This window comes from Clarias gariepinus, chromosome 12 (assembly GCF_024256425.1).
Source record: "Clarias gariepinus isolate MV-2021 ecotype Netherlands chromosome 12, CGAR_prim_01v2, whole genome shotgun sequence".
Lineage (NCBI taxonomy): Eukaryota > Metazoa > Chordata > Actinopteri > Siluriformes > Clariidae > Clarias > Clarias gariepinus.
Window position 1 is genome coordinate 5,389,115 of NC_071111.1, and position 26,650 is coordinate 5,415,764.

The window sequence follows — 26,650 nt, forward strand, 5'->3', positions numbered from 1 at the left end:
TTTTGCCATGCCGGCTCTCTTTCTTTAGCCGATGCAGCCGTATTGCTTTATTTCATTATTATAGGCTTGAATTTCTCATATGCGCGCATTAAAACCTGTGAAGTACGCCGCTTTCTTTTTTTTCACTTTGATTTTCCATTTTGACTCGTGAAATCTGTGATCTATTGTCTTTATGAATGCACCGTGCACGCGCACTAACTCTGGGTAACCAGTAGAGGGTTGATGAAACTTACTCTTATCAGGTGTTTTGGAACCGACATACTCGCGGTATGCGGGTTTGGGGTTAATCAACCCAGAGGTTAAGATTAACCAAATGGTAAGTTAACCAAGCTTTCTGGAATACCCCCCTGTTGGTGCTCCCACACTTAATAACATATTCAGTGGTGCCTTATTGAAGCACCTCCTCATAACTCAATTGTATATTCCCTCTTACAGAGTAACGTCTAAGATGTTTCACTACAGTACATCTATTCAAACTTTATTGACCTTAAAAACCTCAAAAAATCTTTTTCACCATCACTGGGTTTTTTAATACAACAACAACAACAACAACAAAACACAAAGTACAATGTATAATGTGTGATGGCGGGCTAATGTTCAGGACAGTCGCTGTTTGCACACACACATTATTCAAATTCAAATTCAAATTTTATTCAAATTCAAATTTTATTTGTCACATACACAGTCATACACAGTACGAAATGTAGTGAAATGCTTACACGACCGCCAGTGACCATAAAAAGAGAAATTAAAACTTATAAGTAATAAATATCAATAGAAAAAATATGATAGAAAATTTAAATAAAAATTTAACTAGAAAAAATAGAACCTGAAAATATAATAGAACTATAATGGTGTGCAAGTATGCAAGTGTAAGAACTATAAAAGTGTGCAAGTATGCATAGAAAAAGTGACACACTCACTGTAAGCTACGGAAACACACCTACAACCAGTGTGTGCCTAACAAGGGTGTGGGCCACCTTAACTCATCTGGGCTGGAGGACAATCAGAGGTCGCCATGTTCCCACAGCTTGTGACCCATTGAAGGGCCTCTCCGCTTCCACCCAGTGAGTAGGGATTATCTTTGTGTTTACTTACATGTATCTCCTGTCTCCACAGACTCAATGCTCTAAGAGCCTATTTCGCTAAGAAGGAAGCTGCCGGACTCACGCTCTCACACACTCTCCACTTTCTCTGCCTGCCTCGGGCCACCTGCTCAGAGCTGTGTGTCATCAGCTTCCTGCACCTCAGGGCCACACAGAGGACATCACTCCACCTGAACTTTGACCTGTGGACCCATTCCCCTGGGCGCCTTCAAAACCACCTTGCTTTTAATGATCATAACTACACTAAGACTACATACTTTTGAGCTGCATTAAAGTGTGCTTTATAAAAAGACAGTTTGTGATCGTGACATCTGGTTCTTGTCTGCCAGACCCTTTACATGTGTTATTGTAAACTCAGAGAATTGCAAAACATTTACAACTAAATTATAGTGTAATGGTACACAAAAGAGTAGTGCAGTAAGGGATTTAAAGGTATCTGGTGGATGATTATGGATTCCACTTGTGTTTGGATCTGGCCACATTACATCATCCACATCACAACAGTGCCAACCGTCTCCAGGCAATGGGGAAAATACTGCCCTGGAATAACCTCACCTCAGTGTCTTCACCTGCAGGAGATACTTTACAAACACTATTCATCATCATGCCACAGACACTTTTAGTTAAAACTACAAGCTACAGGTGAGGCAGATGAGCCCACAGACAGCTCCACACTCAGCTCAAGATCAACCTCCCCAGGTCATACTGCTTTTATTAATGTACCTATAATGTGTTTAAATATACAGCATTTTAAGCACTTATGCTCCTGTACTCAACAGTAAAGGGTGGGCAGCTATAGAACCATGTAGAGTTCGAGAGGTTTGGTCCCAAGGAGTGAAGTGAGGTATTGGTTAAGGAAATGATTGACCCTTGTTTTGTCCCAGACTCCAACTATATGTTTATGTACGAGTCTTCTCCTCACGGTCAAAACCCTCCTAATCAGTCACATTCAATTATAATAATAATAATAATAATAGTAATAATAATAATTATTATTATAATACATGTGCTGTTTCCAGCAAACAGCGGGAGGTACCCAGAATCCCTCAAGCTGCTTAGGATAATATTTAAGGTAAGCCCACAGTACTGCCAGATGTATGATAATCTGGGTCTCTGTATGATCAGATGTATGATCGGAAATAGTGAAAGATTATAAATGTTAAATACTTTCATGTGATCATTTTTAGTTTCATAATTTAACACTGTGGGTCTAATTCGGAACCTGTCTGGTTAATTTTTTATAGATACTCAAGGACAGCTTATTGCACAGATTTACCTGGACTGAAATCCCAGGGCCAGGGGACTATCATGAGTCAATAATAATAATAAAAAAACAATAAATAAACAGATTTTATATCCATCACTTGTTCATGTTTGTGGCTGCTGATTGATCCATTTTACAAATGACTCGCGTGAGCACCATAATACAGCAGCCTGTATCATGAAGGTAGGAATAGTTTCGGTGTGTGACATATTGAAATGTGAGTGACAGACATCTTTGGCTAGCTACAGTAGGTCAAAATGTTGGACTAAATGAAGTTTGAGAGTGGTGCTCATAAAAGAAAAGTGCTATGAAAAGAAAGAACTTCATTTTAAGGAATTTTTAAAAAACAATCCAGAACATTGCTATTAGCATTAGCATCGCTAGCGTCTTTAGCTGCAGCTTTGAAGCGAGCATAGAATGTGTTCAGCTTATCTGCCAGAGTCACGTCCACATTCGTCATACCAGATGTTGGTGCTTTATAATCCGTTATTGTCCTTAGTCCCTGCCACAGGCTCCTGGAGTCACTCTGTTGGAGTTGTGACTCTAGTTTCCTTCCGTAGCGCTGCTTCGCTTCTTTCACCGCCTTCCGGACGTTATATGATGCAGCCTTGTACGGATCCATGTCCCCCGACGCAAGTCCCGCGTTGTAGGCAGTGGTGGGAGATCTCAGAGCGTCGCGGATGGTTTTAGTCTGCGTCATCAAGTGCCTCCTGTAACGCGGCCACCGATTGGTCCATCCAGGGCGCGACCTCCCTCTGAACCGGAACTTCCGTTCTTGTGCCTTGGAGCCATCCTTGACTGTCATGTAACAGGGGTCCAGTGTCCTTTCGCCCCTGTTGGGGCAGGTATGCTAATAAAAGTTCTGCGCTGCGCATTTAAGGTTTGCACTGTTAAAGTCCCCCACCACAATAAGTGCAGCGTCCTGGCTCGTGTCCCTTGGGGTCGCCGCTTTGCGTCGCATCCTTTGTTCTGCCTCAGGATCTCAACCGGCCAGCTTGGATCCGGTGTTAAAAACGTTGAATTGTGAGTACCTTGTATATCAATAGAAACAAGAGTGTCTCTATCATACCTAATGTACTCAATGGTGATGAATTGGTTGGTTTAAAATCACTGAAAAATAACTTAAAAGATGAAAACAAAGTAAAATAGGTCGGTGCAGTCGTGACAGCAGCCGACCTCACCGGCGCCATCTTGGTGAGCAGACACATACAATACACATCTTCAGATTGCATAAAACAGCTGCTGTCGTCTCCCAGCTAGCTACAGTAGTGGTGCACATAATTGCCTATGCAGGTATAATAATCAATGCTAAAAAAAACATTGTTTAAATAGTTGCAGGCCATTGCCGTTAATCTGGTAGATGCAGATATATACAGTAAAACCTCGGATTGCGAGTAACACGTTTTGCGAGTGTTCCACAAGACGAGCAAAGATTTTTTATAAATTTTGACTTGGAAAACAAACAAGTCTTGGTTTACAAGCACCAAGTATCATGTATCACGCATGTGCTTCTTTTTTTTCACGCCGAGCGTCACGTGATCACATCTGAGCCTCCTCCTCTCGCCTTTACACACACACCACTCCTCTTTTTGCCTTTACAGCAGTGATAATATAATAAACTCAAATAAGAGATGAGGAAGGGTTACTGTGTAAAATGAGAAGAGGGACAGGGGACCACAACTTAACACAAAACACACACACACACACACAAACACACACACACACACACACACACACACACACACACACACACACACACACACACACACACACACAAACATACACAGCGCCTGCGGGCAAGAAAAGAAATACTTATCTGTCGGGATTTATTTTTGGTTTTTTAAAGTGCTTTTTCTAAGGGTAAAGTGCAGGTTAATTTGTTTTATTTTTACTTTCTTATATTATGTAATAATTATTTCATGTATTTATTTTTTTTGTTCTGTGGAACAAATAGTTTGAGTTTCCATTATTTCTTATGATTTACGAGTGTTTTGAAATACGACCCTGCCTCCAGAACGAATTATTTTTGTAATCCAAGATTTTCAATGTGTGATAATCTCCCCCGAAACATGATTATTGTGGAGTCTCTGTAAGATTATTTGATTTGAGTAAGAGGCAACATTTCCTGATGCTGGTCATTGTCATACCTTGGTAGAGGGGTGTCTGGTATGGTATGTCAGGGTTTACTTGAAATTAAAATTAGAGGAAAAGCAAATACATATCTGAAAAAGAGAATTAAGTAAAGGAAGTAAAAAAGAGAGTAGATAAAATAAGAAAGATAAGAGGAAGATAAGTAGGAATGAATAACAAGAAGGCTATTACATGAGAGAGAGAGAGAGAGAGAGAGAGAGAGAGATCAAAAACTAATTTAGGCAGGAGATTTGTTGAGTGATTCGGTCCACAATTAACCATCATGTTACTGTAAGAATTTTTTCTCACTCACACGTAACCCTGAGCAGTACTCTGTGTATCTACAGCACTTCTTAAACATGTTAACACACTGTTTTCACTCTTTAACCTGAGTTCAAAACATGATAAAAACTAATTTAGACAGTAATTCAATATGTTTATACAATAATATCGTGTCACAGCTGAGCTCATTTATGTCATGATTCCTCAGTCGGTGATTGCGTGGTATGGCATAAGTGCAGGAGGCGAGCTGGCATTTCAATTACGTTTTTTATTAACAAGGCAAAACACAAAATAAAATCTAAGCTCTTTACTTTAGAGCACGTTGTGAAGCTTTAAACCTTTAATAAAAACCAACACTGACATAAATCTTATAACAAACAACAACAACAAAAGCTCGACGCCTGACTGCGCTCCAGTCAGGCTATTTATAATAAACTTAATTGGCTTACCTCAGTTCAGGTGAATCCTTACGTCACCTGACCGAGGTGCAGTCTGGGACACGAAGTCCAACCTAAACAAAACTACAAACGGAAAAGAACAAACTAGACGCTTTGGCACTCTCTAGGGGTTAACCATTACAGTTTAGCTGAGGTTTTTCCCACATTTAAAAAAAAAATGAAACATGGCATTTTGTTGATCCAAAAAATTTAATTATGTTTAAATTAATTAATTAAATTTCTTTTGTGCATTGAAATTAAAATAGTTGTGTTGACAGAATTTAAAAACAAAGTAATTCTTTAAATTTACACAGCTCAGTTATTTAAAATCAATGCAACAGAGTTGTGTTGCTTCTGCAGTACCGCACATTGGTCAGTAGGTGGATAAAAATCTGCACATGCGCAGTTGGTGAGCACAATGATCACTTTTCAGCTCATTTAGATCGGCGCCATTTTATGAGAATCAAAGACGGAAAATTATTTTGATTGTGTAAAGCTGCTTTGTGATGATGTAAATCGTTAAAAGGGCTATACAAATAAAATTTAATTGAATTAAAAATTACACTGCAAAACGACGTGTTTTCCTCTACGCGAACAGACAGGTGAGATTTTCACTTTTTAAGCATTTATAAGCATATATACCCCTGTCAGCTTTCCAATTACAGGCCGATGTCAAACCTCCTCTTTATGTCTAAGATTCTGGAAAAGGTAGTATCACAGCAGCTACAGTGGTTAATCAATCGGAATGTAGGTCCTACCGTCGCGGCGCTCGGCGGTACCGTTTGGCTTTGTGCGTTTGCTGGCTTTTACCGTTGAGTGGCGCTATATAACTACAGACTGACGCCTCATGCCTTAGTTCATTCTCTGCTGGATTAATGAGACACAGAGTTTTAGAACTGCACGTAGTAGCGGATAAAATCAAGTAAAACATTGTAGTTAAACAAATTTATAATCACAGAACTAAAATGACGATACAAATGTAGAATTTAAATTAAATTAAATCTTATTAGGATCAAATTTAAACAAAATAAATGTTAACACAGTGAGCCTTTAAATTTTATCACGTGTAATTAGAAAAGACGCGTGTAGGGTTTTGTGTCGTCTTATATCTTGTGTTCTTTAAATTTATAGTAGATTTATTAACTAAAATAAATGACCATAAAAATTCAGCCCCGCTTGTGTTTGTGCGTTATTATAAGAATGAAATGCAGTAGACTGTTATGATCTGTAACGGATTCGACCCATGTTGCACAGGCGGCACCATAAAGCAGGGACACGAGGCGAGGTCTTACAGGAAAAGGGTAATTTATTTAGGTAAAATGGGGAAGGAAAGTGTTGAAGGAGGGAGAATGGAAAGAAAGGGATAAAGGTTGTGCATGTGCAGTTCCGGGGGCTGTGTCACACTGGCATGCGGGCACACAGCTGATGCTAAGTGTTGGTGCGCGGAGTGGCAGAACTGAGCACGCGGAGGCAGCGCTCCTGCACGCTCCCTCGTGACGGCGCTTCTCCCGCTGTCGATGGCCGGCGCGAGTTCTCGCTGACGCAAAAACCTAACCACACTTTTCCTCTTCGGCAGCGGGGCTGCGAGGGCGGGCACGGTTCGGGAGTGAAGGTGCCGCGGGAGCTCGCGCAGCTCTTTCTCACGCTGTCCTCAGCGCGGAGATCAAAGGGCGGAATTCTAGTGTCCTTGTTTAAAGCCCCTCGGGCGCGTCACATCTCCCTACTGACATGCTTTTTTTTATATTCTCCATTACATCACGTACTTCCCAGACCTCAGACAAACCTCCGCGCCTTGCTTTTATAATGCGGAGCAAGCCCGAGATCATATTAACGTTAATTATCGCCAGCCGGCACAAATAGGCGGCTCCCGTCCCTTTGCTGCCTATTCAGGGAGCCTACGGAGTGAGGGAGTAGTTATAATAGATTTGGGCGTACACCCATCGCACGCGCACGCCGTGGCAGATCATCATAATTGTCCTAAACTTGTATTTCATAAGGTTTTCCAAACAGTGGTACAGCGCAACGGGTGTCATTATTTACTATTAAACATTAAACGAATTTACAAAACTTAATGCGTGCGATTAAGCGCTGATTCCACGTAGGAAAGTAAAGAAGAGGATCCTGATGCTCAACATTCCGGAGACCAAACCCCATTTAAATTAAATTAACAAATATTGCATGTAAATAACAATAGCCCACGTTTAAAAAAGCATTTTTATTTAGATTATAAAAAAATAATCCTGCATCTGTTTTAGGTGTTCCAGCTGCCACTGTTCTAAAATTCAAATTAAATCAAATCTTATTAGGATAAAATTTAAGCACAAAAAATGTTCACAGTGAGCCTTTTGATTTTATCACTTTTAATTAGAAAAAAAGCGAGTATGGATTTGTGTCATCTTATTTCTTGTGTTCTTTAAATTTATAGTAGATTTATTAACTGAAATAAATGACCATAACATTAAAACAGTGTTAGGACGTTCTACTGCGTCAGCAGATGTCGGTCTTTCAGCCCCGCTTGTGTTTTTGCGTTATTATAAGAATGAAATGCAGTAGACTGTTATGATTTGTAACGGGTTCGACCCATGTTACTCAAACAACTCAGTTCAGGTGTAAGTAAATGTCTGTGCTGTTTGAGGGAGGGACGTGCTAATGATTTGGTCGGCTCTGTGTGTGTGTGTGTGTGTGTGTGTGTGTGTGTGTGTGTGTGTGTGAGAGAGAGAGAGGGGTGTCGCGGTCGTTTTCAGTGAAACAAAGGCTCAGCTGAAAAATGTTAGGCACATCAGTCACTTAACCACCAATAAAAGGTATTTGAGTGTTATGATAGTTGTAATATAACAGATGCGCACTGAATACTAAACCTAAACCAGGCACGGAGATTAATGAACCAAGATAGCCCCCATACCCGTTTAAAAAAAATAAATAAATAAAAATACCAAAGAATATTATTGTGTATAGACTGATTAAAAACAATGCAATTTATGCTATCATAAGGAAAATAAGTTCTTCCATTCCAATGATTAAAAAAGGTAACAATGTCAACTTTAGAATCTAGAATCCAGGAGATTAAAATTACACAAATTGAAATCAATGAAAGTCTCCAGACGAGCCTCAGATTCAAGAGGTTTTTAAAGTGGGGAGAAGTGCATTTCAGTTCCTCTGAATGTATAGGTGAGAACAGCCGATTCACACCTGGGGAGGGTGAATAATTTGCATTTGAATGTTGTCTGGCATTGTAAAGCACTATAGTGACACTAAAAGAACAACCCAGGATTAATAGGAATTCTTATACTGCATAAACATTATTTAGCACAAAAAAATTCCTCGCGCTCGGGAAAACTATGCGTGCGGTTGAGCGCTTTTTAGACTATAGGAAATTAAATCGGAGGGGTTTTATTTAGACTATTAAAAAATAACCTGCGTCTATTTTTAGGCGTGCCAGCTGCCACTTTTTAGTTAGAAGTTTTCAATACAAAGCTTATAATGCCCACATTACATGACGGAATAAGGCACGGCTGGTGATGATTGGGATGATTGGGAGGAGTGGATTTTACTACGCGGTGTGAGTGCAATGGCCATCCGTCTGCTCGCGCTGACTCTGCTCTCCGCGGATGGCCGGCCCGGCCCCTCCCACCTCTCGCTCCTTTGAAGTCCATGGGGCGCGTTCCATTTGCCCTGCTTGCATGCCGCACTTCCGCGTTGTTGCACGCGCGCTGCATACACAGCGCGTATTAAAATCCACTGTAGCCCAACAAACCCCAAGTATTTTATAGCGCAGGGTGCAAGCCCGGGCAACGATAGCAACGATAGCTCACCAGTCATGTGTAATTCTGCGGTCCCGCTGCTTCGCATGTCTGAAGGGGAGGCCGCCTAACTAGTGCGCGAGGAGCGATATTGATTTGGGCGCACGCCGTGACAGGCTGAAAAAACTGTGTCAGATTAATGTGCAAAAACTATATAATAAAACTATATAAGACTACATGCCTTTATAAGACTCAACTTTTATTTAAGCGCACTCACAATAACGAAAAAACGTTGTGATTTTGTAAGTGTTGTGATTTTGTAAGTGTTGTAAGCTGCGCTGCTCTGTATTGTTTTTGGTGAACTTGAGCGCGTCAGAAAATGAACGCAAACGTTTTTTTAAATGGTCAGAGTCAGTCTGCTTGCTGTTTTCCCGACGCGTTCATAATCATTAGTCTACTTCTGCCGGTGCGCTCTGGAAAACTCCATGCATGCGGCTGAGCGCTGATTAAAACTATGGAGTAAATTAAAGAGGAGAATCACGATGCCGAGTCGAAGTCCTGAGCCCAAACCTCATTTAAATTAAATTAACAAATATTATAAGTAAAAAACAATAGCCCATGTTTAGAAACCGTTTATAAATTCTTTCCGACATGAGTTGGTCCGGTGTTATGCGCAGAGCGCCAGGAGATTTCCTGAAGCTCAGAAATCACTGGGCATGTTTTCTAAATAGCCGCTATCTTTAATAACTCATGGAGGTTTTGAGCTGTATACACACGCATTCCTGCCTAAACAACTCTTAAAACTACACCTGTAACACAATAAACAGTAATATTTCAAACATTCTGCAGGCTGATATTTGGAGAAAGGAAAGAATAATGAATAAACCAGTTGTTGGGTCAAAATAACCCAACCAGGTGTTCATTTGTAAACTACATCTCATATGAGCCAACATGAGCAAACCAACAATGTGTTTAAAGTACCTGAAATAATGCAGAACTTAAGTAACAATAAACCGATACAGAGATACGCTGTATAACGGTCATTGTTGTATTTACAGCAACGAGCGAAAATGTCACTTTGCGCCACCTGGCGGCCATTTTACGAATGACTTTGAAATGCAACTGATTTATTTTGGCCGCTGAGGTTTTTACGCGGCGGTGAGTGCGACGGTAATAACCATTCCAATTGATCAACTACTGTATGTTCATATCTACATAAAAATAGCATAAACGAACTGTAGTCAGGATTTAGGCCTCAAAGCACAGAGTCAGCACTTGTAAAAGTAGTAAATTATCTCCTACTGGCCTCTGATCTGGGTTGCGTCATAATACTTGTGTTACTCGACCTCAGTGCAGCTTTCGACACTATTGATCATAGTATTCTCCTTTACACGATTAGAAAATGTACTAGGAATTAGGGGAATGGCCCTCTTGTGGCTCAGATCCTATTTGACCGATCGTTATCAGTTTGTAGATTTAGATGGTAACCATTCCTTATGTTCTCAAATGGAGTTTGGTGTTCCACAGGGTTCAGTTTTAGGCCCACTGCTTTTTTTTTTTACTTTACATGCTTCCTCTGGACAACATAATTCATTAACATGGTATTAGTTTTCATTGTTATGCTGATGACTCACAATTATACATCTCAGCAAAACTAGACAAGAAAAAACAGTTTACTAAAGTTGAGCAATGTGTGCAGGACATAAAAGATTGGATGTCAATTAATTTCCTTCTGCTTAATTCTGAAGGATGTGGTCATAGGACCACAAGCAGCTAGAAGTAAGCTTTTTCTGATCACACTGTGACTTTAAATGGCCTTTCATCAAATGCAACAGTAAAAGATCTTGGTGTGATTATACATTTCATCCTTTCATTTGAAGCTCATGTAGATAGTATTACCAGAATAGAATTCTTTCACCTCAGAAATATTGCCAAAGGAATAAAAATATTGTCATCAAATGATGCAGAAAAACTAGCTTATGCTCTTATCACCTCTAGGTTGGATTATTGTAACACCTTACTGTCTGGTTGTTCAACAAGGTGCATAAACAACCTTCAGGTAGTCCAGAATGCAGCAGCGAGAGTCCTTACTCGAACCAGAACCTGTGAAATTTCGCATCGATTTTAAAATACTACTATTGACGTTTAAAGCATTAAATGGTCTTACTTCGAACAAAGGATGCAGGCTGCTTGTCAGTACCACGTATTATTAAAACTAGAGCAGGGGGCAGAGCTTTTTCTTACAAAGCCCCAAAGTTATGGAATAGCCTTTCAAATAGTGTTCGGGACTCAGACACAGTCTCAGTGTTAAGGTCCAGGCTAAAAACCTATTTATTTAGCCAAGCATTTTTGTAAATTGATTTGCCATGGGTAAAGGAGCAGATCTGGGGGACTCATCGATGTAGAGTATTATGGTGAACTGGTATGTTTAGATGCTGTCTTCCCCACTCTCATTGATCACTCAGTTTTGTTAACGTTGAGGTGATTGGTTGCTTTACATCTCAGGGAGCCCTCATGTCTGTGTTTCCTTCTGGCTCTCCCTTTTGGTTATGCTGTCATATTTAGTCCTGCCGGAGTCCCTGCTTGCACTCTGCACTAAATATACATTCACATTATACAGTACATTGTTCGACTATGACCATACCTAACTGTTATCTCTCCATCTCTTTTGCTCTCTTCTTTTCTGCTCTCCTCTCTCTCTCTATTCCTCTTTCCTTTTTCCTCTACCTATCTCTTTGTCGAGCTATACATATCACTCCTGAGCTGCCAGTGATCTAGACCGCCTCTGCCCTTTGGACCTGTCTAACTCGTCCTGGAGTCCTGCTTCTGGTTGGAGATCTTGTCGCATGGATGCCCTGTGTGGTCTGCCTGGGATGTGTGTGGTGACTGCATTACACTGCATGAAAAGAGCTGTATCCGGACAAATACGAAGATGTTGGTGTCATCATCGAAGGCATCCAAGTACTTGAAAACTTGGACAATGTAGCTAATGCTTGTTCCATGATGGCTGGTCTAATTTATGCATTAAACTTGGCTTACGCCCAGGATCTGAGATATACTTTTGGAACTTGATGCAAACAAGCTGTCATACAAACTCCAGGTCTTAAGAAATAAACTTTTTTCATAGGCACTGTAACTTTAAACGAGGGTTAAGAGGCATGACCTGTTTCGTCCAAATTGTTGCACTGGCTATTGTAGCACTTTTTTTTCACTGCTAAGCAGGTGATATCTGTATTAATATTTACTTCATCTTAACTTTCTATTTCAGATGTTAATCTTCAGTTGATTAACTGCAATGTTGTTTACTGCTTTTTTTTCCAAGGTTGAATAAGGTATAGTTTAAGAAGACTATTTTTTCCCCAAAGTATTTTTTTGAAAATCATTTAATTTAAGGACAGTATTCTTGTATTTTACTTTTTATTGGTAATATTATTTTTGTTATGTCTTGTAATGAGTAAAAAGAAGTTTTATTTTGAAAAGTAAAGATTTTGTAAACATGTTCTTGATTTAATAAAATTGAAAACTATTGTTAAAATATTATTTCTAAAGATTTTTTTTCTATATTGATTTTTCAAGGTGTTCTTTATATCGTTAAAGAAGGCTATTAATTTTTTACAAGTATACAAAGCATTTTTGTCAATCCTTTCATTTAAAGGCTGCATGCTTTTATTTTACTTACAGTTACATTGATTGAACTAAACAAAATTACATTAACTTTATATAATTAACTTAAGTTCACTAAAATATTTTTTTTTAAAAGGCAACTTAACTTACGTGGACCCTGTTGACATAAAAAAGTTGAGTAATGCCAACGTACCATTTTTTTGAGTGCAGGTGTTTTGTCTTTATCTTCATTAGCATCTACAGAGCGGGGAACTTGAGATTAATTTAGTTTATATTTAATGCAAATGTGGACAGTAGAACTGTAAATTGAGCAAAGCTTTCAGAATTTTTTTTTGTGTGCTATCATTTTAAATCCTATTGGACAGTGGGACATTTTACCACACCAGTCCCCTTACAGAGTGCCTACTGTACTCACTACTGCTCAGCCATACAAGGGATTTTTTCTTCATGTACCTGGATATACATTTATCCTGGAAGTGATAAATGCTGCATTCCAAGTAATATCTGGGTAGGATAGGCTTGTATGGATAAGACATTGTTCGAGAGGGTTTGATTCAGATGTACGGCAAGAGAGGATATAAGGTGTGATCATGACTGGAAAAATCCAGCATTGAGTAGGACAGATGTGCATGTTTATGAACCAGCATTCTATATTAACAGTATGAGTTATTTTTCGGTGTTTGTTTTGATTATACAGTATTGTTAAAGCTGTTGCATTATGTGTTGCCATGAAAAAAATAATAAAAAATTATATTATATATATATATGGAAAACAAAGCAAATGTTAAGCATATTGAAAAATTCTCCCTCATTATTAAGTCATTCTTTCAAAGGCATTAACAACATTGCAAACAGTAATGATGGTCATCTTGTTGTGACTGATGCACTTATAAACAGTATTTGGGGCTGTAGCTACTTATTTACAATCAGGGAGATACAGCACTGAGAAGAGAAACTGTGCTGAGACTCCTCCTGAGGTGGGGCTTAGTGTTCTGTCTGATCAGTTAGAATTTGAGCTCATGCTAAACTTTATTATTTAATTTGTGAATTAATTATTGATGTGCAATTTATTACAGTGACGTTATTAAACCATGATTTTTCCCCTTAACCTGCAGACATCTCTAATATGTGTGTTATAGGTCTTATAGAGGTATAAACTCTTATAATGCAGTATAAATGTACCACACTGTAATTATAACCAGTCATGTGTCAGATATCAATGAAATACATCAAATAACTCTGAGCTTTCAAACATGATAAAGATGAAAGAAAAATAATAGTCTACATATTAATCCTGTCTTAAGGAGAGAGCAGTGAGGTGTAAGTGAGATTTGCATGAACAGGACTGAATAGTTTCATTTCTCCCAGAATAGAACAGAAACTTCACCAGATGTTTAACTTCCTTCAGTCAAACTCACTGAAGCACAACACACAGCACTGAATCTACAGCTAATCCCACTCTCTCATCACACTGATCATCACTATTAACTCCAATAAAAGAACAGACAACGTCCAAAACTCAGCTTTATTTCAGCAAAAACTACAGGAAGAGCAACAGGACAGTGAAGAGAGTAAAGACAGAAATGTCAGCATTGTGTAGAATTGAAACTCTATTGTAGATGATCATAAGCAGCTCTATGTTAAACTCTATCTTGGATCCACTAGTCTTCACACTGACTCTTTCTGAACGTGACTGGATGATTGACGTTGTTATGGGAGACCTTACAGCTGAACTCCTCCCCCTTTTCCCAGAGGTCTTTGCTGAGGGTCAGGGTGCTGCTGCGGCTGTAACGGCTGTTCTTCTCTTCTTCTGCGCTGGTCAGAACCCCGTTCTTCACCTCTGAGCCGTCCACTGTCCAGCTCACCAGCGCCCCCTGTGGAGAGTAGCCAGACAGCAGGCAGAGCAGCGAGGCCGATCCCTCAGACAGCTGCAGAGGGGACGGAGGGAGCAGAGACACGGAGGGCTTTACCACGACACCCGCTGGAGAGCAGAAACACAAACATTATATAAATATATCATATACACGTCATTTACACACAATTATAAAATATGTTTGTAACTTTGTGGAACTGACTGATCTTACAGAGTAATTAAGTCTAATAAAGTCTGACTTCATGACTGAGTTTCAGTTTCAGTGCAGAGACAAAACACACATGTTCCACTTTGTCATTTATCTAGAAAAAAAATATTTTTCATAACAAGTGTTATTACTTTATAGTTCAAACCTTCAGCATATTTAACTGCAGCAAATACAAATGTAGCTGATTACAGAAATATTCATTGTTTAACACAAACACACACAGCAGCTTTCATCTGGATTTTACATCAGCACACACTAACTATATTTATTAAATCTTTATTATAGAGTAACTGCAGAGTTATTGCATGTAGAATATATAGCAAGTGTGTAATTACTACATGTTTAACATAAATAATTGGAGATTTGTTTAAGAAGATTTATATGGGATCTGTTCTGATACTGAAATGTATTCCTCATCAGAGCAGAATAATACACAATAAACATCCATTTTACAATAATAAACATATATAATCTGTTTGATTTAGGTTGAATTGTTCCCACAATTAGTAATTCTCTATATGGATTTGGTTTTAAAAGAGAAAACACACTTACTGTTGACGATGAGTTTGGAGCCTCCACCAAAAGTGTACCACAGTGATACATTCTAATGAAACCATCGTACAAAAACCTACACACACACACACACACTTACACACACACACACACACTTACACACACACACACACACACTCTCTCTCACACACACACACACACACACACACCACACACACACACACACACACACACACACACACACACACACACACACACTTTGCATTAGCAGCCCATGCTTCAGTGCTCTGTGAGTGTTTATAGCCCTGTGACTTTAACACTTCATGACTGAGAGCTGCTGCTCAGCAACTTCACCCACAGCAACCATGACTTTGATCAGCGTCTTCATCTGCACACTGGCCCTCTGGACTCAAGGTGAGAGTTTAACATCAACTCACAGCCTTACACACTTCATTTCATACTAATTCTACAGCACTTTACAGCATAGAAACACAATCTATGTTTCTCTTCAGGATCCAGAGGTCAGGTGACTGTGACTCAGACTCCTTCAGTGCAAACTGTTGCTCCGGGAAACACCGTCACCATCAACTGTAGAACCAGCAGCAGTGTGTATAGTGATGACACCCTGCACTGGTATCTGCAGAAATCTGGAGAAGCTCCTAAACTCCTGATCTACTATGCTACTACCTTACAGTCAGGGACTCCAGCTCGTTTCAGTGGCAGTGGATCTGGTACTGACTTCACTCTGACCATCAGAGGAGTCCAGACTGAAGATGCAGGAGATTACTACTGTCAGAGTTACCATGAGATCAGTAGTAGCTATGTGTTCACACAGTGTTAGAGCGTGGTACAAAAACCTGGGTGAGTGAGAGAGCACAGAGAAGCACTGCTGCAGCTGGGAGCGACTGCAGGTGCTGAGGGGGAGGATGTGATACAGCACAATCACACACACACACACACACACACACGCACACACACGCACGCACGCGCACGCACGCACACACACACACAAACACACACGCACACACACACACGCACACGCACACACACACACACACACACACACACACACACAGACACACACACGCACACACTGTGGACGAGAGAAAACACACCACACTAACTCACTAATACACATTAGTGATTAATTAATTTGTGAGAATCATGAGAGTGGACAACCACAAACTTCCTGATCATTCCAGAATCGGCACAGATTAATTTGGTGGTAATGGGGTTTAAAAGGGAACATAATGTGTGTGCGCGTGTGTGTGTGCGTGTGTGTGCATGTGTTTGTCTGAGAGAGAGGGAGAAGTTTATTCATTACAGTGCACAGTTGTATTCAGTGTTCAAATTTTAGCATTCCCTGGGAATAGTGCATTAACCACCTGTCTCCTTTCTCTGATAATCAGCTGTAAAAAGTCCTTGATCTGTTCCTCGACATCTGTCTTCGACTCTCTGTGTGTGTGTGTGTGTGTGGTAATACACATCTTATTTATCCACGATGCAGTGTATATATTCTCACACCCGACCTGCTCTCCCACCACTAGCATCACCTCCTCCACCTGTACACCGTCCTCCAGCACACACCTAACGCCATGCCAAAGAGGAAGAGTCTCCTCACCAGCCTCAGAGGCCATGGTGCCCCGCTCACTCTCTATCACTCTATTTTTTTTCTAGTAACATTCACTAATAATAAAAACAAATAATTAATGTGGGGAAAAGAAAGCAGTCTTTAAAAAAAAAAAAAAAAAACCTTGGCAGAATGCCAAACAGCCTTCCCCGTGCTCTTTGTACTCTCAGTCAAATTTTTATATTTTCATGCTAAATTTCATGCTCCATGCGTCAGGCCAAATGACTTCACTTCATGTTTTGCTAGGAAACAGGTAACAATTCTTTGGCATCACAAATCCAGCCATGAAAATAATCCATTCTTATGTCATCAGACGCTGCATCTATTAAATGGAGTAGATTTTCCCACATGTAGACCCTTACATAATCCTTCCATCAGAAATCCTGAGATTTTTAACATTCTTTAATCAGGTTCAGGAAGGGAGAGTATAGTGGAGGACATGCATTTGTAAAATGTTTGTTATAGCCATCACAATACTCCTGGACTATGGGGAAAGCTCACATTGTACCAATTAACAACATAAACAGTAGGTTAGTAGACCATCCAGAAATGTTAGATGTTCTGTTACAACTTCTCCTTTTCTTCTTCATTACATTGAATCTAGCTTCTTCCAAAATACAGAATACATTTATGGGGTCTCTCCACTGATTCCAAATCTAAGTGGATGAAAGGCTTTCCATAATAATAGATAATAGATGGTACCAGCACTGGAACATTTAACTATATGTATCACACCGCATTCCAGGTGTTCTACAATTGTTAATTAAACATTTCTGACATCAATTGTCAATCGCAGTACGAGTGAAAGTCTGTAGTAGGGAGAGAGCAGCAGTCTGCCAAAACTCACATTCAGTACCAGTCACGGTTACGCTTTTAGCAAAAAGATCGGATAATGTCATCTTAAATGGCATTTTATTTAATTAGTAATTGCTTAATTCCTTATTAAAAATAATATTTATGCATAAAACAAGCTACAAAACGAATTACTTCCAACACAAGACTGAATCCCAAAACATTATGGGGGATTGTACACCCTATATAACATACTAGCTTTATATTTAACATTATTTATGATTGAATCCCATAACAAGAACTGATGTTCTAAAGAGGAATAAGTGGAAATATAAAGAGAAACCTATGAGGTATTAAGATAAACATTTGACAAATCTCATCTGCTCATGTATAATAATTAGCCATTTCTGCCCACCCTGCAAGAAGTGTGACCCAAACACACCTGAGAAATAGACCACAAAGCAAGCGCAACAAACCTGCTGTTTCAACATTCATAACCTGGTTGATTGGTATCAAAGGCTGGGTTAATAACTCATCAACAGAAACCTGGATTAAACAGGACAAGTATGTAGCTCTAAATAAAGCCCGGTCCTCCTGGACACAGCTACATACATCAGCCTCGGTTAACTGGTAGAGGAGGAGGCGTCGCAGTTATTCACAATGATAATCTGACTATTGTACAAAAACACGGACAGAAATTTAATTTATTTGAGGATCTTTATAGTAACATACAGTGGTGTGAAAAACTATTTGCCCCCTTCCTGATTTCTTATTCTTTTGCATGTTCGTCACACTTAAATGTTTCTGCCCATCAAAAACCGTTAACTATTAGTCAAAGATAACATAATTGAACACAAAATGCAGTTTTTAAATGATGGTTTTTATTATTTAGGGAGAAAAAAAATCCAAACCTACATGGCCCTGTTGTGAAAAAGTGATTGCCCCCCTTGTTAAAAAATAACTTAACTGTGGTTTATCACACCTGAGTTCAATTTCTGTAGTCACCCCCAGGCCTGATTACTGCCACACCTGTTTCAATCAAGAAATCACTTAAATAGGAGCTACCTGACACAAAGAAGTAGACCAAAAGCACCTCAAAAGCTAGACATCATGCCAAGATCCAAAGAAATTCAGGAACAAATGAGAACAAAAGTAATTGAGATCTATCAGTCTGGTAAAGGTTATAAAGCCATTTCTAAAGCTTTGGGACTCCAGCGAACCACAGTGAAAGCCATTATCCACAAATGGCAAAAACATGGAACAGTGGTGAACCTTCCCAGGAGTGGCCGGCCGACCAAAATTACCCCAAGAGCGCAGAGACAACTCATCCGAGATGCCACAAAAGACCCCAGGACAACATCTAAAGAACTGCAGGCCTCACTTGCCTCAATAAAGGTCAGTGTTCACGACTCCACCATAAGAAAAGACTGGGCAAAAACGGCCTGCATGGCAGATTTCCAAGGCGCAAACCACTTTTAAGCAAAAAGAACATTAATGCTCATCTCAATTTTGCTAAAAAAACATCTCAATGATTGCCAAGACTTTTGGGAAAATACCTTGTGGACCGACGAGACAAAAGTTGAACTTGTTGGAAGGTGCGTGTCCTGTTACATCTGGCGTAAAAGTAACACAGCATTTCAGAAAAAGAACATCATACCAACAGTAAAATATGGTGGTGGTAGTGTGATGGTCTGGGGTTGTTTTGCTGCTTCAGGACCTGGAAGGCTTGCTGTGATAGATGGAACCATGAATTCTACTGTCTACCAAAAAATCATGAAGGAGAATGTCCGGCCATCTGTTCGTCAACTCAAGCTGAAGCGATCTTGGGTGCTGCAGCAGGACAATGACCCAAAACACACCAGCAAATCCACCTCTGAATGGCTGAAGAAAAACAAAATGAAGACTTTGGAGTGGCCTAGTCAAAGTCCTGACCTGAATCCTATTGAGATGTTGTGGCATGACCTTAAAAAGGCGGTTCATGCTAGAAAACCCTCAAATAAAGATGAATTACAACAATTCTGCAAAGATGAGTGGGCCAAAATTCCTCCAGAGCGCTGTGTAGCTGCATGTTATTCACAAGTTCTGACGCGTGTCTTTAGTTACACAGTGTCACTGACGACATCAGACGTTTCGTTGATTTCTTTGTCTCTTGTTTATTTTCAACATCAAAAACAATGGTTGTTACAGTTTCTTGCATAAATCCACTGTAGTCACGACAAGTCGCTTGCTGTGTTCTGTAGCTTCGATAGATTACAGTTACAACAACTTATTTTACTGTATTCCTTTTAGCTTACTGTCTCACGGTCAAAAGCTTGTGTGCTCCACACCTTTCTGTATCCTTCCGTGTCTTAACAACAACTACAACTACCGTGCGTGATAGACATGGAACTGCATGACTGTGGGAGGATGTCACAGAACAACCCATGAAATGATGTCACAATACAAATTATATGTATGATACTTAATGCTTAATGCTTTACTAATAAACTGAAATAAGATAAACATAACAACAAATCACAAGAATGAAATATGGCCCTTTCTTTCCAGCCCCTAATTGACAGGCAGGAAGACTGACAATTACACACATTTTTTGTTTTGTTGTTTTTTCCTTTTTTTTACAATTGGGCCACAACATTTACTATTGGATTAAAATTTGAATTAACTTTCTTAACACTTTAGAATTAACTTGCTTAACACTTTAGACATTTGTTAACGGTTTAACTTAAGGTATTCATATCGCTGCGTACCAAATGAAAGGAACATGACTACTTTATAAGGTAATTAACAGTCCATTTCACATATCAGGCACAGCTTATCGATGGGTCTTTCCAGGGTACTGGTTTTAGTTTTGACCAGTACACGTCTCACAAGTCCTTTTTTATCTGGGAACACTTTCGTGATCCGTCCGACGACCCATGAATTTCTTGGAGAAGACTCATCAATTATTAGAACTACGTCTCCAATCGAGAGGTTTTTTCTCACCTGAGACCATTTTTGGCGCTCCTGAAGCAAGGGCAAGTATTCACGCACCCATCGCTTCCAGAATAGGTCGGCAAGGTACTGAATTTGCTTCCACTTGCGACGTGCGTAAATGTCCTCTTTTTTAAAAAGACCAGGAGGCAAGTTTGGCTGTTTTTTCATCAGCAGCAGGTGGTTAGGTGTCAGGGGCTCCAGGTCTGTGGGATCGTCTGTAGCGGTGGTAAGGGGACGGTCATTTATTATAGCTTCCACCTCACACAGGAATGTGTGCAAGCTCTCATCGTTTAGTGTTTGTTCTTTTAATACAGACCTCAAGATTTTTTTAACTGACCTTATCTGCCTTTCCCTTATTCCACCGAAGTGAGACCCAGCAGGAGGATTAAATATCCATTGTATCCCCTTTTGCATGAGGACGCCTTCAATTTTTGACTGATTCCACTGTTGGATATGTTTACGCAATTTAGTCTCAGCGCCTATGAAGTTTGTTCCATTATCACTTCTCATAACTGACACCTGGCCTCTTCTGCACATGAAGCGTCGAATAGCATTTAAGCAGGAGTCTGTATCTAATGACTGCGCGACTTCAATGTGCACGGCTCTTGTTGTCAGACAAGTAAACAATACACCATATCTTTTAACATTACTTCTACCCCGTTTGACCTCGAAGGGTCCAAAATAGTCAACTCCTACGTTAGTGAACGGTGGGTGATCTGGTGTTATTCTATCGCGTGGCAGTTCTGACATTTTTTGTTCACTATTCTTCGCTCTGATCTTTCTGCATGTCACACAACTGGACAGAAACTTTCTCACAAGGGAATTTGCTGTCGGAATCCAGTATTTCTGCCGCAATTTTGAAAGCATATAATTCCTTCCACAATGTCCGACCTGTTCGTGAGTGTTTCTTAAGATTAAAGTTGTAATGTGTGAGTCTTTGGGTATAATGACAGGGTGTTTTGCATGCTCAGGCATTGCAGACCTACCAAGACGTCCTCCAACTCTTAGCACTCCATCCTGCAGTACTGGATCTAGTTTGGAGAGACAACTGTTTCTTTTTACGGAAGCATTACCCTTTTGTAACATGGAAATTTCGTCTTTGAATTTTTGGTTTTGAACGAACTTAATGACTTCGTTTTCTGCCCTTGTTAAGTCCTTAATTGTTAGAGACTTATGGTTTTCTATTATTGAGTTGTTTGCCTGTCCCTTAATCCTTTTTGTTTTCTGTTTAAGCATGTCTTTAACGCAAAGAATCCAGGCAACGGATCTTTTTAACTTATACCAGTCGGAGTGATAGTTAATCAGTTTACTCACGGCATCTGTGCTCTCTGTAGTTTTTACGAGATTCACTGAGGCTGAGGGTTTAATCTCAATGTCATCCTCTTTCGTCGACAGATCGTGGATGTTTTCAGGCCATTTACTCTCTGGTGTTTTAAGAAAGGGCGGACCATGGATCCAATTGTTGTTTTTCATGAATTTTTCACAGGAAACTCCTCTGGAAGCAGCGTCGGCTGGGTTTTTTAAAGTGTTGACGTACCTCCACTGCTGTGGCTTGGTTGACTCTCGTATGATGGAGATTCTGTTAGCGACAAAGGTTTTAAAGTTTTTAATTAACAATGTATCTCAAAACAGTTGTGCTGTCGGTCCAAAACACAGAGTCCAGCAGTTCTATTTCCAGTTGACCTTTCAACATTTTGTCGTTGTTTACGGCGACCACTGCCGCTGTCAATTCCATTCGGGGGATAGTAGTTTGTTTCAAGGGCGCTACGCGAAAATTCCCCATCATGAATGCACAGTGTGTAAGTCCATCAGCATTTACTAACCTAATATATGAGACAACTCCATATCCCATTTCACTTGCATCTGAGAAGTGGTGAAGTTGTGCTGTATTTGTGACTCCAAAGTCAACTGGTTTTACGCATCTTGCTACACTAAACTCAGACAATTGATGCAACTCGTGTAGCCAGGCCCTCCATCTTTTTATAAATTGTTCGGGAATGTCATCGTCCCAAGCGAGTCTCTCTTTACATAACTGCTGCATTAAGATCTTAGCTGGCAGTATGACTGGTGCAAGGAAGCCTAAGGGGTCATAAATTGAACTAGTGACTGACAAGATTCCTCTTCTAGTCGCAGGCCGCTCTTTTAAACTAATCTTGAACTTGAGCGTGTCTGAATTAATACACCACAGCACCCCTAGGGCTCTCTCAACGGGGAGTACGTCTTTACTCAAATCTAAGTCCCTCATGTTTTTAATTCTCTCACTCTCAGGGATGGAAGCTAGCAATGTACGACTATTACTTGCCCACTTGGTGAGGTGAAACCCTCCACTTGCGCACAGTTTGGTGAGATTACTATATAGCGCAACTGCTTGACTATGACTAGAGACAGACTTCAAGCAGTCGTCTACATAAAAGTTTTTAAGTACTGTGTTGACTGCCTCGGCAGATGCATTGCTGCGGTTTTCTTCTGCTGTTTTCCTAAGGGTGAAGTTAGCTACACTTGGAGATGATTTTGCACCAAACAAATGAACAACCATTTTATACTCAACCAAGTCCTGACTCACGTCTCCATTCGGCCACCACAGAAAACGCAACAAGTCTGTGTCCTTTTCCGGAACTCTGACCTGATAGTACATGGCTTCCACATCTGCCATCATGGCAACTTCTTCTTGTCTAAAGCGTGCGAGCACCCCAATGAGTGAGTTTGTCAGGTCGGGTCCCTGCAGAAGCTTGCTATTTACTGATATTCCCTGATAGCTGGCAGCACAGTCAAAGACTACCCTTAGCTTTTTCTTTTGAGGATGGTACACACCATGGTGAGGTATGTACCACACCTGCCCGTCTTGTCGACTTAGGTGGGGTGTGGGGACCTTGACTGCATGACCCTTCTCAAACATGTCATTCATAAAGTTTAAATACTCTTTGTGAAAGGAGCGGTTATGCTTAAACTTCCGTTTGAGGTTCAGTGCGCGCTGCATGGCTGCGCTTCGGTTATTGGGCATTTGAATAGCTGCTTTCTTAAATGGGAGACCGATGTAGAAGTGATTATCGTTAAATTGCAGGGAGTTAGTTACAGAGTCTAAAAACTGATAGTCCTCTTGTGACAACTCAGCTTTGTCATCACAGTTCCGTTCAGGAAAATCATGGTTGTACTGTTGTATCAGCATTTGTTCCACACTTTCGATGGAGACTCTGTTGACTGCAACGCTTACTTGCTCATTGTCACATGTGCCTTCCTCGACCGACTCTCGAAGAGGTCCATTTATGGTCCATCCAAGAGCAGTCTTTACTGCATATGGCCCATTGTGCCTGCTGTTAATTACTCGCCATGGTTCTAGGAGCCTGTGCTCTTTGTTACCTATGAGAATTTCAACTCCAGCATTAATGTAAGGCAGTTTTACTTCGCTGAGGTATGGCCACTTATCAATGTCGTGCTGTTGTGGAATATTTTCCACTGAGACTGGGATACTCTTTTGTGTGAACACTTTGGGGAGTTCAACAAAGGTGTTTTCTTCCAAACTGCTAACCTCTAGATCAGTAAGCACGTAACTTTCTACTTGTTTCCTCGCGTTCATGGTGCTTAACATGATGTCAATTTTTTTACCTTGTACGTTTAATCGCCTTGCTAGTGACTCTGTACAAAAGGTAGCAGAGCTACCTGGGTCCATAAAGGCGTATACTTTTACTGTCTTGTTGCCTTTCTTGGACTTTATTTTAACAGGTACTATGGAGAGGATACAGTCATCTCCAGCCCCGATACACGCACTCGTTTCGTGACTCGCTGTAACAGGCAATGTTTGAACTGGTTCGGTTTCGTCAGCCTTTACGATCGCTTGAGCTGTGTCCTTTGCTGCAATGTGTAGCATGCGAGGATGTTTCTTTGAGCACAACTGACATGTAATTTTCTTCGTGCAGTCTTTGCTTAAATGTCCTTTTACTAAACAGCCAAAGCAGAATCCATTCTTTTTTAGAAAGTCCAATTTGACCTTATATGTCTCATTGTTAAACTTGTGGCATTCGTCTAGGGTATGATCTTGCTCACAGGATGCACAAGGTTTAGTGAAGGCACTAATAACTAACGCACCACTACTCTTTACTGTGATTGAGTCTCTATGATTTTTACCAACCTGTTTTACGCCGGTCGCAAAGCTGCTACCTCTCTTTTCTTCAATTTTTTGCTTGAATCCTGAAGGGGATTTGTTGCTGTGCTTTTTACCACTAGTCGTTGTACCACTAGTCGAAACGTTCAGGTCTCCAAAAAGTGGGTTAGACATTGCCTTTGCTTCCCGTTCTACGAATTTCATCAGCTCCACGAACTTAGCTGTTTCTTCATTGCGCTCTTCGTACTCGTATACGTGGCTTCTCCATTTTTCACGCAATTTGTAGGGCAGTTTTGAGGCAACACCTCTCAAGTTGGTAGCATTGTCTAGCTCATCCATGTAGTTAATGCTTGACATGGTATTGTAACATTTTACTAGGAACAGGGAAAAAGTTTTAAGCGACTTTCCGTCCTCTGACTTTATTTCCGGCCAGTTGAGTGCCTTTTGCATCAGCGTTGTAGCGATTATTCGTCTATTTCCGAAATTATCATGTAACAGTTTCATAGCCTCTGCGTAACCACGATGTTCTGGCATGAGCTGGCAGCTCTTTACTAGGTCCTTAGGCTGTCCTTCAGTATACTGCTCGAGGAAGAACAGCCTTTCATGATTGCTATCAGTGTTGGTCTCGATGGCATATTTAAAAGCTCTTACGAAGGACGTGAACTCAAGAGGGTCACCATAGAATGGAGGAACGTTGCGCGGAGGTAAGGAATGTTGCCTCTGACTCTTTGCAAACATTTCTGTAAGATCTGCCTGAAGTGGTATCCTACCCTGATGCTCCACTATGTCAGTGTTGTAAAGTGAGTGTTCGTTACCTTGGGTGGGCCGTTCCATTAGGGTGCTTGACATTATGGGTTTGGCACTCACTGGCATGCTTAAGTGGGTTGCTCGGAGGCGTGATGGCAGCTCGAGGTATTCCGTTGCCGAACTGTGGTTGCAGTGGTCGTTTTGCTCTGGTTCCGGGGGGCGTGCACCACTCGTTTCGACGACCACGCTCCGTCTGGCAGGATGTTGTTTTTTGCGGTTCTGGTAAGAATTTAGTTCAGCATCGGCCATTGCAAGCGCCGTTTCCATTTCCAGCCTTTCCTTTTGTGCCTTTAATTGTGCTTGTTTAGCCTTTAGTTGTGCTTCCTCCAGCTCCAGCGCCTGCCGATCTCTCAAAGTTGCTGCTTTAGCCAGCAAAGCTGCTCCGTTGGCTTCTGCCTTTTTTAGTCGAGCTTCGGATGCTGCTGACGTTAAGGACCTCTTGGATGCCGCTGACGTTACGCTTCCGTGCCTTTGGGGGGTGGGCGTCTTACGCTCCGCCATTGACACACTGTCGTTTGGCGAAACTCCATCGTCAACTGTTTGAGACAACTTAAAGCGATTACTAGTGTCCGCGATCCACGACTTCACTCTTACCATGAATTCTGTGCAGCGCGTTAATCTAGGGTGATACCAGTGGTGCTGATCGGTTTCACGCTCTTCATCCTTTGCGCACGATCGCACTGTTACATTACTTTCAATAAAGTCATTTAGCAGCGCTTTGTATTGGCAGCGCTTGGCTTTAACGTCATGCAAATTGCAAGCATTGTCCATAAGTGCCTCCAGGTCATTGTATAATACAGTCAACTGACTCCACTTGCCTTCTCTGGCGCTCTTCAGTTCGTCGAGCACCATCACCTGCTCAGATTCGGCGATAGCGGCGTTGTCCTCGCCGTGTGACATGGTGAAGTTTAAGGCAGGCAAGTCCTCTTCTCGCTTTCGGTTTCGGTTGATGCGCGTTTTGAAGTCGCACGCGCGTTCTTCACAATCTTAAGTCACTTATCTTCATTTCTGCGGCGGAGCCAAGCTTTTGACTTTATTGTAGCTACATGTTATTCACAAGTTCTGACGCGTGTCTTTAGTTACACAGTGTCACTGACGACATCAGACGTTTCGTTGATTTCTTTGTCTCTTGTTTATTTTCAACATCAAAAACAACGGTTGTTACAGTTTCT

General features: G+C 40.7%; 1 long non-coding RNA gene and 1 gene segment (V, D, J or C); one reads left to right on the top strand and one right to left on the bottom strand.

Annotated features, from left to right (window-relative positions):
* Nucleotides 1-14,094: 14,094 nt before the first annotated feature.
* On the bottom strand, nt 14,095-15,256 carry LOC128534609 (uncharacterized). Its single transcript, XR_008361503.1, has 2 exons — nt 15,217-15,256; nt 14,095-14,564 (listed from the first exon to the last, which is right to left on the bottom strand). It is a non-coding gene; the product is annotated as an uncharacterized LOC128534609 (long non-coding RNA).
* Nucleotides 15,257-15,500: 244 nt separating this feature from the next.
* LOC128534600 (immunoglobulin kappa variable 6-21-like) lies at nt 15,501-16,122 on the top strand. The segment is given in 2 exon segments: nt 15,501-15,591; nt 15,690-16,122. Coding segments are annotated over 2 exon segments (420 nt in total).
* The last annotated feature ends 10,528 nt before the right edge of the window (nt 16,123-26,650 follow it).